The following is a 14,966-nucleotide window of genomic DNA, read 5'->3' as shown; positions in this document are numbered from 1 at the left end:
ACAGTTGCTCAAGGAGTTAAAATTTGGTGAAATCAACCATATAAAACTTGTGTGTGATAATCAAGTTGCCCTTAATATTGCATCAAATCTGGTGTTCCATGAAAGGACTAAACACATTCAAATTAACTGTCATTTCATCAAAAAAAAAGATATTCTAAGGAGATATTGCTATAAAGTTTGTGAAGTCGAATGATCAGCTTGCATTTTCACCAAGTCCCTCACTGATCCTCGTATTAGTTACATATGTAACAAGCTCGGTATATACAATCTGTATGCACTGGCTTGAGGGGGAGTGTTAGATAGTTAATATATTTGTAAATAATTATAGTCCCACATGGAATAGGATTAGTATATGTATTGTGTATTATTATAAATAAGGGTCAATTAGTGTATATATTATGTATTGTTATAAATAAGGGTTGAATAGTGTATGTATTGTGTATTGTAAAGGCTCGGGTAAAGACGTTGATCATCACTTTTTGCATTGTAGAGTGGCTTCACGACTATGGATGATGGTCCTTAATTGGTTTGGTTTACATTGGGTGATGTCGGGCACAGTAAAAGAGGCGTTATATAGTTGGGCCTACAAGAGTGGGAAGAGAAGTCCAAGGGTTTGGAAGGTTGTTCCTTTAGCCATTTTGTAGGTCATATGGAAAGAGAGGAGAGGTTTTCAAGGGGTTGAGATTGACTTTGTAAAGTTGCAAAACAGTCCCTTGTCTTTAGTTTCTTTTCGGTGTACCTTGAGGTGCTATTTGTATAGATGATTGGGTATCTATCGGTGAGAACCATGTTTTGGTGTAGGTTCTCTTTTTTGGCATACTGTTTGTATACGGGGTTCTCCCATTTTTGTGTTAATAAAATTATTTACCTTATCTTTTTTTTCTTTTCATTTAAAAGAGTAGTTAGTTGCTCGTACATGGATTGTTTCAATTTGATTCTCCGGGACTTTTTGTAGGACTACTGCTCGAAGTAATTTCCTCCAAATTCTCTTTTCTTCCTATTTTATTATCAACAAAAATTGTGTTGTCAACAAACAGATGTAAGAAAAGATGCCACCCTCTTATGTAAAGGAAAAAGAAGTCCACTTAAATACCTTTGCATATCAGAGGGAAGCAACCAACAAAAAATCCTTAGCTCATACCATAAAGACTCTGAGTGGCCTCAGTCTCAGAGACATTCCAATACAAAAAGCTAATATGGGACACCCCATAGAATTTTACAACTCCAAGCAGTTTCCCCATTATTGTATAAAAAATATTTATGTCAAAAGCAAATAGAAGTGTTCTTATGAGGTCGAAATAACTCAGAACAGGCATAAGGTTAAGCATGACCCTCAAACCAAAGAAGGCAAACCATACTGCGGGTCAGTCAGAACATAGGTTGACAATGAACTGAAAGACCCTGCTCAGGCCAGGATTGACCTGCACCAGGTTTTCTATTAACCTAGGTTGACAATCAGGTTTTACATAGTTGCAAGAGTTCCCGTTTACAAGGAAATTAGAATATTGGGTTTCTCCGCACCATTATACAGAGTACGGACTACACCTGAATCTTGGTCAGTGCAAAGAGATAGAGAGGGAGGATCAATCAGTAGATTTTTTTATGTCTCTAATCAGATATACGTGAATCAAATCCTTTTAAAATTTATAAAGAGAGAGAAAGAGAGAGAGAGAAGATAAATTAAATACTCAAGAACAAGTAAGATTTGCAGAATCTAGTTGCCGGTGAAGAGTTAATGACAATTATTGATTAATAGAGCCACATGCCAGTATTTATCATCATATTATTAGCATTTTTCACTGGGTTTGTTGTTGTTGTCGCTGTATATCAGGTCGTCATATCTTAACCTTTTCCGTAAAACGACTTCGTTTGGGGGTTTGAAACAGTCATTGCTTATTCTTTTCTAGTTATTGATTGACCACCGAAAGACATGGGTTGACGTATATAGTCAAGATGAACTTACCCAACTTAACAAACAACGCAAAATTTTTCTGTGCCTGCCCTGGAGTTGAATGCTACTGTCAAAACTCTTATCACTCTGACGATGAAGGAACTCAAGAACCACTGAAGTATGCGAGAGAAGCTGCTCCTTGCATAAAAATATACATGTAAGAAATAGAAGCTGGATAAAGTGCAGCAGTGCTTTCCAAAGCATCAACTTTTCCAAAAAATGTGCAGCTCTAAAGAGAGTTCTAAACCTCTCGACCATACTCGCGTCGCTGAGCCGAACTAGTTCTGTGATCAGTATTCTGATCTTCCACAACTTCTGGAAGGACTGTCAGCATTTCCAAGACAGCAATGGTGCCTTCATCATGGTTTTCCAAACTTTGGAGACTGCAAAAGAGCTTCTCAATTGGTTGGCCATGCTCTACAGCGTGAAGCATGAGCGCAGAGAGAGCAAGACAAATTTGAGTCAACAGCTGTTTCCAACAAAGTAAACATCTCAGCAAAATAAATAATTAATATTTTTAACAACAATAAAATTTTGAGCAAGCAGACACTTGAATCACCTGTGGAGGGCCTAAACAAAATTTCTTAGCAGCCAATAGAAGAGCATTTAGCAGAGCATCCTTTGCTCCCATTTGCAAGTAGCTTCCTTCATTTTGTATCTGTAAGCAATAAGGTATGAGCAACCTCAAAAAGCAGAAATAAGAGACATGACTCTTCCTTTCCTAAATCCAGCACAGTACCAACATAATGAAAGTATGATCAGGTGCCATTCTGAAATATGACAAGTTAAGAGGCTATTCTTTACCAGCCAACGTCACAATGAAACTTATTAACAAGACACTAAATAACACTGAAGAAACAATGTAAGCAGCTTATGGCTAATGTACTGATATCACTTATGGTAAGTCAGAGATCCACAGAATAACGATACAGATCTACTCATAATCACGCAATCTAAGTTACAGAAACTAGGGTTAGAAGCAGCATGTGTTAAGTCTTCCCCAACCATAGTGTTACCCCGCCCCACCCTACCTATCTCCTCATTTACATTTTCAGGTTTTCTTTGTTTTTTAACAAATTAAAAATAATCCTTTTATCCTTTTTTATGCATTTAAAATCATCTCCAGTTTACTTTAGATTTTTTAATTTATTATTTTGTGATTTTTCATTATTGCTCCTTTAAATTGCAACCAAAATAACTTGAAAAGAGTAAAATCTTGATTATTCTATCGAGCTTGGGAATTTCCAGTAATTATGAGTGTATACAACTTTGTTAAATTACTGATTCTAGGCACGATTTCATCTACTTTCCAAATCAAACCATACCTAATCAAATTGAATTGACCCTAATTAATGTAAATCTTGTTCAAATCTCTAAGCTACCCCTAAAGTTGTAGCGCACACAAGTTTTCTATAAATGTATTCAGCTTGGGGTCCTCAAAGGGATTTAATAAGAACACCTGCTAAAGTTTATTTGAGTTTGTAAAGTTTGTGGCAATGTGTATGAACTTAATTGTTTACCTAATAATATAGCAATACACCTCCATATGTTTATCCTTTCATGAAAAACTGCATTCATATTACTTTATCAAAAAAAGAATGAAAAACTGCATTCTTGGCTATGTATAGGGAAGCTTGATTGTCATATATATGTATAGGGAAGCTTGATTGTCATATATTACCTTCATTTATTCTTGGCTATGTATAGGGAAGCTTGATTGTCATATATTACCTTCATTTATTTAACTTCAATGCGAATTAACTCTAGGAGAACTTGTTTTAACCAGATAAGCTCGCAGGTTACAAAGATCATAGCTCGATGTTCTGCGCTCTACAAAGCGCTAACACTTTGTCTTTTACTTTTCTAAGAGTTCGGGTTTCCTCCATCATCACACTGTATCAAGAAGTAGAACGTCTATCTGATAGAGAATTATCAGAATGCCCAACATCTAATTGCCCATGGTCAGACCATATCCAGGTGTGAATTATTTTGTCCCAATGACCACTATACGGAGCTTGTAGAAGCCAATTGACCATACTTACTGCAATGAAATCTTTGTTTCGTGTTCTATAGAAGCCAATGACCATACTTACTGCAAAGACATGGGATGTCATCGTTTAAAGGGGATAGATTACTCCAACTAAAAAGGTTCTTAAGACATTTGGCTTTCAGGGAACTACTGGGAGTTGAAATGCCATCAAAGTATCTACGATTTTTTTCTGTCCAAGAACACCAAAATATACATGCTGGGGATATCGGTTAGATCTTCTTGATGGTTCTGTCAACTTTCCAATAGCTCCAACTTTCAACTGCTCCTTTATCTCTTGGGGGATTGTCCAAATAAATGCCAAAAACTGAAAGGAACATGTGCCGCAGATCAGCAGCCACTTTACAATGTAAGAATAAATTGTTCTATTGATTCTGAACTATCCAGGCACAGCTATCCTCTCTTCACCACCTGAAAATTCCTTCTACGTAGGTTGTCTTGGGTCAAAATAGCACATTTGAGGGTTGTCTATGGGAAGCACATGACCTTTATAGGGAGTTTTGTCTTCCTTATAAGCTTCCATGGCCAAAGCTCAATTACTTTATTAAGTGCACACAGCTTGTTGTATCTTGCCCTAAATGAATAAGAGCCACCACTAAGGCCTCTCAGAAATAAATTATTTTACCTATCAAAAAAAATGAGCTACCAATGAGGTTGCCCCACCTTAGGTTGTCTTAGGTTTGTGTGCTCATTTGGAAGCTTTACAGAACTTTGAGATCAAAGAGTTCACCAAGTTCGTGTTTCTGCATGTTTCTCCTTAAGTGCAGATCCCTATATGTTCCTTGAGCTATTTGGGAGTAAGGTCAACTACTATCTGATAAAGGGAAGGATCAGAGTCTTTTAGGGGCTGATTGTGAAGTCACTTGTCCTTCCAAAATTTAACTAGGTGCCATTTCCAACCCTGAAGGACACATCATGAAAAAAATCATCTTTCAAACGGTAGATATGCTTCCAGAGACCAACTCCATGTGGGGATCTGTTCTGTTTGGAACACCAATGGTCTTTCTTCATGTATTTAGCATTCATTATTTCCTTCCATAAACGAGTTCCTTCCTAACCATATCTCCACCACCACTTCAAGAGCAAACTCTTATTGTGTTTGGCCAAGTCTCTAACACCCAGTCCACACCTTGCTTCTTAGGAAGAATTACCCTTAACAACTTCACCGGGAGAAATTTGTGGTTTGCATTATTTCCTTTCTATAGACAACATCTTCTAATTTTGTCCAGTTGCCTTTGGACCTTCCTTGGCATAGGGAAGGGAGGGTGACATGATTTATGTAGGCAAACTATCCAGGACACTATTGATTAATGCCAGTTTTCTACTCATAGAGAGGTAGTGCATTTTCCATGTTGTTAATCTTTTCTCCACCTTCTCAATAACTCCATTCTAAACTTTAGATGCTTTGCACTTGGCTTCCAGCGGAAGGCATAGAAAAGAGCCAATTTTACCGACTACTATTTCAGCCATTTGTTCCAAGTTAGGCACTATATTCACAGGATATATCATGCCCTTCTGCATATTAATGTGCAGTCCTGAGATGACTTCAAAAATTAGTAATGTCAGATTCAGATATTACATCTATAATTTTTCTACCCCACAGAAGATTAAAGACTCATCCGCGTAGAGCAAATAAGACACTAATTGAGTTTACAGTGTTACCGCCCACCTTGAATCTTTTAATGCACTTTGTCTGCTTTGTTTGTCTAACATTTGCTCAAACCTTCCATGGCAAGGATAAAAAAAGAGGAAAGGGGATCTCCTCGTCTGATTCCTTTCTGTGGGGAAAAAAATCCAACTGAAGTTATGTTCACTAGGATTGTGACAGTAATGAGGCTGAATTTAATCTATCTGACCCATCTATCACCAAACCCTATTCCCTCAGTAATGACAGTAGATAGGACCAACTTATTTGATGCTTTCTCTATATTCAGCTTGCAAAGGGTGCCAGAAAGACCACTTTTGAATCTCCCATTTAGTATCTCATTTGCTATAACTATTGCATCTTTAATCCATCTATTCTTCAAAAAAGCAGTTTGCTCTTCTCAAACTAGTTTCCCAATTACTATTTTAATCCTCTCAACGAGGAGTTTGGCAATTATCTTGTCGACACTTGCGATGAGACTTATGGGCCTGCCTGAAATCTCTGAGTTCTATAGCTCCTTTCCTTTTGGGAACTAGAGCAATAAAGGAGGCATTGATGTTTGATTTGACCATATAATAGTGTCGAAGGAAATGATTTAGAGCTCCCATAATGTTTGGTTTAATGAATTCACATGTTCTTTGGAAGAAAACAGTTATATATCCATCAGGCCAGGTCTTTTATCTAGTACACAAGATTTGACTGTTGCCAGCACCTTTTCCCCTCAAATGCTCTCTCTAACCATGCTTTCTCAGTTAGTGTTATGCTAGCCAAATTTTCAAGTTAGCATCAGGCCTCATTCTCATTGTAAAGACCTTGATAGAACCTCAATATTTCTGTCATGGTGGCATCTTTGTCTTCACTGATCTCTTCACCTATGTTTAATTTATCTATACAGTTGTTCCTTCTGTAAAAAATGGCCATTTTCTGAAAGTACTTAGTGTCTTGTCTCCTTCTTTGAGCTAGAGGCACCTGAATTTTCGCCTCAACGCCATCTGTTGTACTTTAAATTTCAATTGCATTGGTTACTCCTTTTCTGCTTCAGTCAAAGATCTACTCTCAGTTGCTTGTTCCAGTAATGCAAGATCCTCAAGTAACTTATGTTTTTGTGCATCCAATTACCAAAAGTCTCTCTATTCTAAACAGTGATGCCCTTTTTCAAACTTCTCAGTTTTTGTATTAAAGTGAAGTCTAGATTGCCCCAATTGTGTAGCACTGCCACCCCCTTTGAAAAGGTTTGATTGTTTGAAATTGTCATTCCACTCGGGGAATATTAGGAATCTCTCTATCCTCACAAGGTAGGGGTAAGATCTACGTACACTCTACCTCCCCAGACCCCACAGCGTGGGATATTACTGGGTATGTTGTTGTTGTTCTATTCTTGAAGCTTGCATGGAGTCTTCCCCTCTGAACCATGTGTAACGTGCTCCTTGAAGAGGAAGATCAATGATGCACGGGTCTTGAATAGTGTCAGAGAATGATTTCATTGCCCTGAACCCTAAGTAATATAAATCGTGCAATAATATCAATAAACCTGATATACTCAGACATCATGACCTTGCAATGTACGAAAAATTATAGACTAACCCAAGTTTGTCACCGAATGTTAAGCATAGAATTCAAAGATAATAATTAAAATGCACCAAACAACACTACGACCGACATCAACAATCTGCAAGTTTGAGATAATCACAACCGCATTATCTCCCTGCCAAAAATAAAAGGAAGAAGAACAAGGAAAATTTGATAACTTAACCGAGATGCTCAAAATCAAGATGCAATTGTTTCACAACCATTACATTCCCTCTCTGCTATCAGAAGAATTACATGACCATCAATGAATATACAGAAAAGGAGATACTATCGAGTGTACTGGGTATCCGCCCCATTACAACTTTACAAACAATAAGTTGTGCCCCTTTTGAAGTGTTTCCCTACCCCGTCCGGCTAAGATTTCGCCCCGCTTGCTGTCCAATTGGGAAACACCAACCTTAATGCATATAAATGAGGAGAAGGATTCATATGCAAAATAGAAAGTAAAGGGGGAGTAGAAGAATCTATTGGCCTCTGACCTTTCGCTTGAGAATCTGAGCGGCAAAAAATTCGACTTCAAAGTCAGAAACAAATTGCTGATGATAATTGGATGTCAGGATGGACGTGGCGACTTCCCAAGCAGCATCGGTCTGCTGAAACTGTACTAGCCATTGATTAGCAGCAACACGGTTGCACGATTGGCTATCGTGATTTAGCACGTGAACAGCTTGCGCGACCTTCATTTGCAGCTCCATTTGTCTTCGTCTCCAACTCTAAGAAAGCAACGGACATGACTCAATCATCAAAAACCAACGGCGACAGAACGATACCTAACTAACAGGGTCACAAGTCTCGGAAGGCCACAACCCATTTCAAGTATTGCGCTGTGCCTGTGCCCCTTATTTTTTTAATGGGTCAAGAGCCTGTTAACCCATTTTTAGATGACGGGAGTGTTTGGCAAAAAAGAAAATAACTTTAAAAAGTTAAAATTGGCTTAAAAAAAGCCAAAAGCCACAAGTCGGCTGATTTTGACTTTTTTTTTTTTTTAGCTTATAACTGTTTTTGACCAATTATTTTACCCGCTTATCCCTAATAATATTTATTATTCCAAAAATATCTTTCACAAACTTTTGAAATAATTATAATATCCAACTCAAACTTTTAAAATTTGTCAAAATGGTGAACTTATTTTGACTTTAATATCTCTTACATAGATTGTACTTAAGTTTGATTTTTTTTTCTTCTAAGAATTTAAACTCGTGTGCAACCAACAGTTCTAGTTGCATTGTAATTTCTAATTAACTATACGTACAACTTTCAAATAATTTTAAAAAGTACAAGTTTATTTTATTTTGATTTCCTAAATATTAGGAATTTTTACATAGTTCAAATAAGAAATTTAATAATAAAATGTGATAGTCATTTCATATATTTTTCCAGTAACTTGGAATTTTCAAGAAACAAATAAAAAATTTACATGGTTGAAAGAAGTGAAAAATAATTTATATTAATAAGTTTGAAATAAAATATTATAGTAATAAGCTTCTTTATAGTGTTAACAGCTTTAAGGATATTTCAGTCATTTTAATAGAAAAGGTGTTTATCAACACTTGTTTACCAAACATTTCAACAGCTTTTTTCAGCTCCAGCACTTTTATCCAAACACATAACTGCTTGTTTATAAAACCAGCTCCAGCACGTGTGCTTAAAAACTACTTTTTTAAGCCAATCCAAACGAGCTCTAAGCTTTTAAGATTTTTAGTGTTAAAATTAGGTAAATACTTAGCCACAACGGATGTTTACACCAAATTATATTAACTCGCTATGGTTAATTAATTTAATTAGATGAGAATGCATGTAATTTACCATGGTTAAATGATTGAAATTCATATGCAAGATACGTGTCATATATCTATTGGTTTGGTGTAAACACCCGGTGCGGATAAGTTTTTTCTGTTAAAATTATGGATTTTTATATATAAATTCATATCCACATCCGAAATTATGGGTTCAATTGAACCCGTAGCCAAAAGGCTACATACGCCCCTGTTCGCATTATTACCTTATTTTTTTCTCTTAACTTTTCCTTCCTTATTATTAAATAATCATATTCTATCATTTATCTTACTTTTTTATATAACTAGTTTCTCGGTACGTGCGTTGCCATGTTTATCGAGTTCATTAATGCACATTATTGCAATCTAACATTAAAATTATCAAAATAAAGTTTTAAGCAAGTATAAGTATACATGAAAGAATATAATATAAATTTTAGTGAATGATCATTGAGGATTGTCTTCGATTGATTTATTTATTCGAACCTACAAAGATGAACAATTAAAGTGTAATTACATACATATGATTTAAATACTTACCTAATACTTCCTTGTAGACGATATTCCTCGTGTATGTTCCTTCCATCCACTTTGGTTGGTCTGTCATAATTAGCACTCTTGTTGTCGATATTGATACCTCTCTTGAAAGTGCAACGTAAAGTTGTCCATGTGAGAAAACATGTTGTGGTTGATACAATCCAACATTGAGTATTGTTTGACCTTGTGCTTTATTTATTGTCATGGCAAAACATAAGCGTACAGGGAATTGTTTCCGCACAAATTTGAAAGGATATCCTTCATTTTCAAGTGGACTAAGTTGTATTCTTGGAATAAAAATATGTTTCTTAGCAGATTGACCCGTTGTAATTTCGGCATGTATAATATTATTGTCAAATCCTCTACATATCATCCTTGTACCATTGCATAAACCATTTGAAGGGTCTAAATTTCTAAGTAGCATGATGGGTGCATTTTCTTTCAAAACTAACCTATTTATAGAAATAGAAATATGTTTAATTTTATTTGTTTTTGTAAATTAAAAAGTATACACACACACACACACACACACACACACACACACATATATATATATATATATATATATATATATATATATATATATATATAGAGAGAGAGAGAGAGAGAGATAGAGAGAGATAGAGAGAGAGAAAGAGTTTAAGAGAAACTTTAGTGACATATTAGGTTTGACGATGTACCTATGTGGAGGAGGATTATTTGGTATTAAAGTATTGAGGTATTCTTCTTGATAGTAGTTGTTGGTATCATCTTATGCAGAGGCAAAACTAATAAATATCTTGCTTTCACCAAAAAACTTGGCTATCAACATTTCATTTAGTTGATCTACAAATTCATTTCTACTTGCTAAGATAGCTCTTTCTGTTATGAACTGTGCAGAACTGGAATGTTGATGTAGTGATAGAAATATTTCTCTTATCAAGCATTCATCTGGTCTTTCATCACTATTGTGTTTGACAACTATTAGTTCTGGAAGGCTTAATAAGTTATCCTTTACTGTTTGCTCGTCCCCATTACTAACACGAAGTAAGAAATTAGTGAAATTTGGATCCGCTTTTGATCTCATATTAGTTGTGAAATGTATATTTTCCATTAAAGGCCATAAATAGGATTTCACTAAACTTGTGTTAACCGTCTCTACTCTTGTTGATTTTGGAACAACTGGCAATACTTGTCGGAAATCGCCTCCAAAGACCATTACTTTTCCACCAAAATATGCATTGACATCCATTATATCGCGAAAGCTCCTGTCAACTGTTTCAATTGTTTGACGCTTTGCCATGGGTGCTTCATCCCATATTATTAATTTTGCTTGTCTTATTAACTTAGTAGTACTACTTTGTTTTGACATTTTTGTCATAGTTGTATCATTTGTTTGAAGAGATATGTCAAATCTAGAGTGAGCTGTACGACCTCCTGGTAATATTACAGCTGCTACACCACTGGTTGCAGTTGCCAAAGCTATCATACCTTTTGATCTAACATTTGCTAGTAATGCATGATATAAGAATATTTTTCCAGTTCCCCCAGGTCCATTTACAAAAAATAATCGTGTTGTTCCAGAGTCTATACTATGTAATATGGTCTTGAAAGCTTGTGCTTGTTCATGATTCAACTTTGATTGTGCCTCATAATCTTCCACAAGTACATTCATAGACGTTTCTTCAATTATTTCTTTACATTCTGAAGTGTTTTTTTGGCATGACTCTTGGTTGATTTTTGGTAAATCATATTTTTCAACACTTTTACCCATACTTTGTTGATAATAATTAGCACTTTTTAGTGTACATTGGAGTTGAGTAGCAGGCGAATTTTCATGCATCCTTCGAAAGTCTTCTGACATATCATGTGTTATGACTCAAAAACTGACCCGGTCGTGATGGCGCCCATCGTGATACTAGGCCAACCAACTATTACCCATTTCCTTCATTTTTCAATTAAAGACTTAAGAAAAAAATCACTTTTTTAACAGAAATCCAGTAAGACAAAAATAGAAATCAAATCCAGCGGAAAAAAATACAAGCCCGATCTCGGGTGTCACTAGGTCATAAGCAAACCGCAACTATCCGAAGTAACCAAGACTACATAGTGTGAGAAAAATCCAACAAAATACTACAAGGAAGATAAGGAAGGAGAAGGCGGAACTGATGTCACAACCCAAATCGAGCAACGAGCACCCGGTGCCTTACTCAACCAAGTACCAACGTAAAATATCTTTCTTATCATACTATTATGGGTAAATGGGTCAGGAAACTTGTCATGAAATAACAAGAATGAAACATAAGGGAATACTCAACATATGACGACCCAACGTGATATGCAAACTTATACATGTGACATACGAGCTTATAAGGCCGACATAATCATTTGTAAACTCAAAACATAAGCCGACAAGGCCATAAAAGTATCCATACACCTGACATCTATCTACAAGCCTCTAAGAGTACCTAATATCATAAAGGTTGGGACAGGGCACTGCCATACCAATCAATACATATCCAAAACATACTGACCAAATAGGCAACTCCGGAGCAAGTGGAGTGCACCAACACCTTCCACTGAGTTGATAGTCTACTTGAAGGAATGTCAACCTATCTATCGGGAGTACTGAGTATGTAAGGCAGGAAAGCATAAACAAGAACAGTAATGTAAAGAGAGATAGAGAAGATACAACCTGTAACATTTGAGTACATCTGGGTGCTACTGACATGAAATGTATAATACATATATATACATAAACTTTTAAAAAGTATACGCCTCTGTAGGCATCATCATCATCATTTCGTACCCGGCCTCAAAGAGGACTCGGTAAAAACGTACCCGACCATCATAAGGCTTGGTAGAATCGTACTCGGCCATGTGGAGCTCGGTAAACCCAATTGATCAGTGGTTGCACAATAGTTGTCGTATCCGGCCGACTATAGTGCGGCTCGGTAGAGTAAAATAGATACATATATATAATGCATGCTCGACTCATAGAATCACGTTCTAAACCATTTGGAGTGACTTAAGAACATTATGGACATCCCTACCATCAATACGAACCTTATTAGGATTTAAGGATTATACACACTTATTTAGAATAACTTTATAAGGAAAGAACAACACGGACAACCTTAGTTTCTAGGAGTAGATCCGTTATGAATTAGCGTACCGTTTATGTTCATGTCACTTTAGATCATGCCAAAAGAAAGAAGTAAGTACCTTAACATGCCTTGTATATTCTTCCCAACCTCAAGCTATGCAATTTCATGGCTCCTTAGTCTACAGTAAGAGAAATGACATTCTCATTATCGTTTAAGCGTCGTAACTATTCTGTATCGACCACAACCTATTTTACAATGAAATAATTTCTATAAACAATTTCTTTGTTCTAAATATAATTTATTTATTATATGCACAGTATAATTTTTCAACGAAGCGGGTTCAGTTGATACTACGTGGGTCCGCCCCTGTCTGAAAGCAGAAACGGATGAATCTGGAAACCAAAACGCATGGATTCTCAAAACTCCTAGCATTCGAGGTTGTATTTGTTAGGAATAGTCATTGTAACGTATTAAGTTCAAATTAAAACAGATTTAAATTTCTCATTTGTTATTATGATTAAATTTGTGTAATTATATGTCTAACTTTGAAATTTGTAGGTATTTACATTCGTCTGTATAATTTGAACTACATAGGGCCAAACACCAAGCATGCCCATTATTAAGAGTTGGGAAATTTTCGTTCTTATACCATATAGGAAATTATATTATCAAATATGTTCATAGTTTGCATATTACCGCTATGCTAATAGTATTTCTACAAAATATAGACAATTCACTAAATAAGGAATCATTGTAGCTGTGGGCTTCCTTATTTAGGCGCGCTAATATTGGGGAATTAAATATTCTTCCAGATATTTTATAATGCAAATCGCGCATTAATATTATCGACTGTTTCGATCCAAAATTTAGCGACTCTGTTTTTGCGATACATTGTGTTTCAACATTTTTTCTAATTTCACAAATCAAAAACGACTAAATCTTCTACTCCCTCTGTTCCAGTTTATGTGAACCTATTTCCTTTTTGGTATGTTCCAAAAAGAATGACTCTTTTCTAAATTTGGTAACAATTTAGCTTTAACTTACAATTCTACCCTTAATGAGAAGCTTTTATAACCACACAAATATTCTGGGCCCTTTTTGACTTGGTTAGGACCACAAATTCCAAAAGTCTTCATTTTTATCTTAAACTCTGTGCCCACTCAAATAGGTTCACTTAAATTGGAACGGAGGGAGTATAATTTTTTGCAACAAACGCAATTATGTCCAAAATCCCAATTATGCTACAATTGAATGAGAATTGGGATAGATATGGGAGATTTAGAGAATTTCAGGTTGATGGCATTGTAGTCGATGAGGATGCGAGTTATAGTCTATTGATTTCTACAATAGCACATCAATTAATGATCGATACATCCAAAAAATTATAGAAATCAAATACAAAGTGAAGGAAAAGAGAGCAACAATTCCACCATTGACAGCTATTAAAAAGTTTTGAAGCTTTGAATTTGAATTTGGGTTTTCAAAAATCGTTATTTGTTTGGATTGGATGTTGAAAAATCACAAACAGCCCAACATACCCCTATACCTTCATGCACAACACGACAACCATAATAGTGTCAAACAATCCGAAAATGTTACGACGAACGACCAACAAACAACCTTGCCATTATGTGGTGTTTCTCCGCACCCTTCCTCCGCTCAACTCCATAAAAATAGTAGTAAAAGAGACTACCCAATACCAACACGAAACAGCCCAAAAACGCTCCCACAAGTTCATCAACTCAAAAATAATTTTTCAGTTTACTTAAACATGTTTCGACTTGTCTTTTCTTTCAAATTGAGAAATACGACCAAAAGTACATAATTATACCTCTTATACAATAAACCAGCCATGAATTCAACTTAAAAATAAGTTCACAACTAGTCAACCATTACAAAAGAACAAACAACATACCATTATTTCGAAACTAGCTAGGTATATTCTTTACGATCGAGTTACAACTCGCAAACACATAGATAATGGAAGGAGAAGCATAAACTTACCTTGTACTGAGTATAACCCAAGAAACCTGGTCCTTCTTCATCAAAAATAAGTTCCTCAACACGGCTACAAGAAGGAGAAAGAGAAACTAGCAAGCTGTCCGGACTTTTCAGCACTAGAATCGCGTCGTAACACCCGGAATACCCTAGGGTTTGTGTGGGATTTTTGGGGAGGAGTTGCAGGGGTTCAATTAGGTTTTCAAGGTCTGGAGGATGTTTGAAATAAATAAGTTGATAATCCCTTAAAATACCCCTCTTGGCCGACTTGGGGCTTTTAATTAAGTCATCTCATTTTGGCAAGTAGGTGATGCACCTACTTGTCACCTACCAATCT

General features: G+C 35.9%; 2 protein-coding genes across 5 annotated transcripts in view; both read right to left on the bottom strand.

Annotated features, from left to right (window-relative positions):
• The window catches only part of LOC104230262 (transportin MOS14), a 67,370-nt gene extending 59,284 nt beyond the window's left edge, over positions 1-8,086 (bottom strand). For 3 of the 4 annotated variants that reach the window (XM_070167587.1, XM_070167588.1, XM_070167590.1), the window contains exons 1-4: positions 7,713-8,086; positions 2,511-2,609; positions 2,199-2,420; positions 1,964-2,083 (exon numbers count right to left, since the gene is read on the bottom strand). In XM_070167587.1, the coding sequence (XP_070023688.1) occupies positions 1,964-2,083; positions 2,199-2,420; positions 2,511-2,609; positions 7,713-7,928 (657 nt within the window). In that variant the 5' untranslated portion in view covers positions 7,929-8,086. The remainder of the gene's footprint in view (positions 1-1,963; positions 2,084-2,198; positions 2,421-2,510; positions 2,610-7,712) is intronic. The other variant, XM_070167589.1, reaches the window with a different exon arrangement.
• A 2,210-nt stretch (positions 8,087-10,296) lies between these two features.
• LOC104247785 (ATP-dependent DNA helicase PIF1-like) lies at positions 10,297-11,199 on the bottom strand. The gene has a single exon (XM_009803884.1). It carries the CDS (start codon positions 11,197-11,199, stop codon positions 10,297-10,299), a length of 903 nt encoding a protein of 300 aa, XP_009802186.1.
• Between the last annotated feature and the right edge of the window lie 3,767 nt (positions 11,200-14,966).

The sequence above is a fragment of the Nicotiana sylvestris genome, chromosome 2 (assembly GCF_000393655.2).
Source record: "Nicotiana sylvestris chromosome 2, ASM39365v2, whole genome shotgun sequence".
NCBI lineage: Eukaryota > Viridiplantae > Streptophyta > Magnoliopsida > Solanales > Solanaceae > Nicotiana > Nicotiana sylvestris.
Note: the sequence above shows the minus strand (reverse complement) of the source record. Positions and strands in the feature narration are given on the sequence as shown.

Bases quoted from the DNA above. Each gene is read 5' to 3' on its own strand.
- LOC104247785 (XM_009803884.1), bottom strand. From the start codon at position 11,199: ATGAATGTACTTGTGGAAGATTATGAGGCACAATCAAAGTTGAATCAT.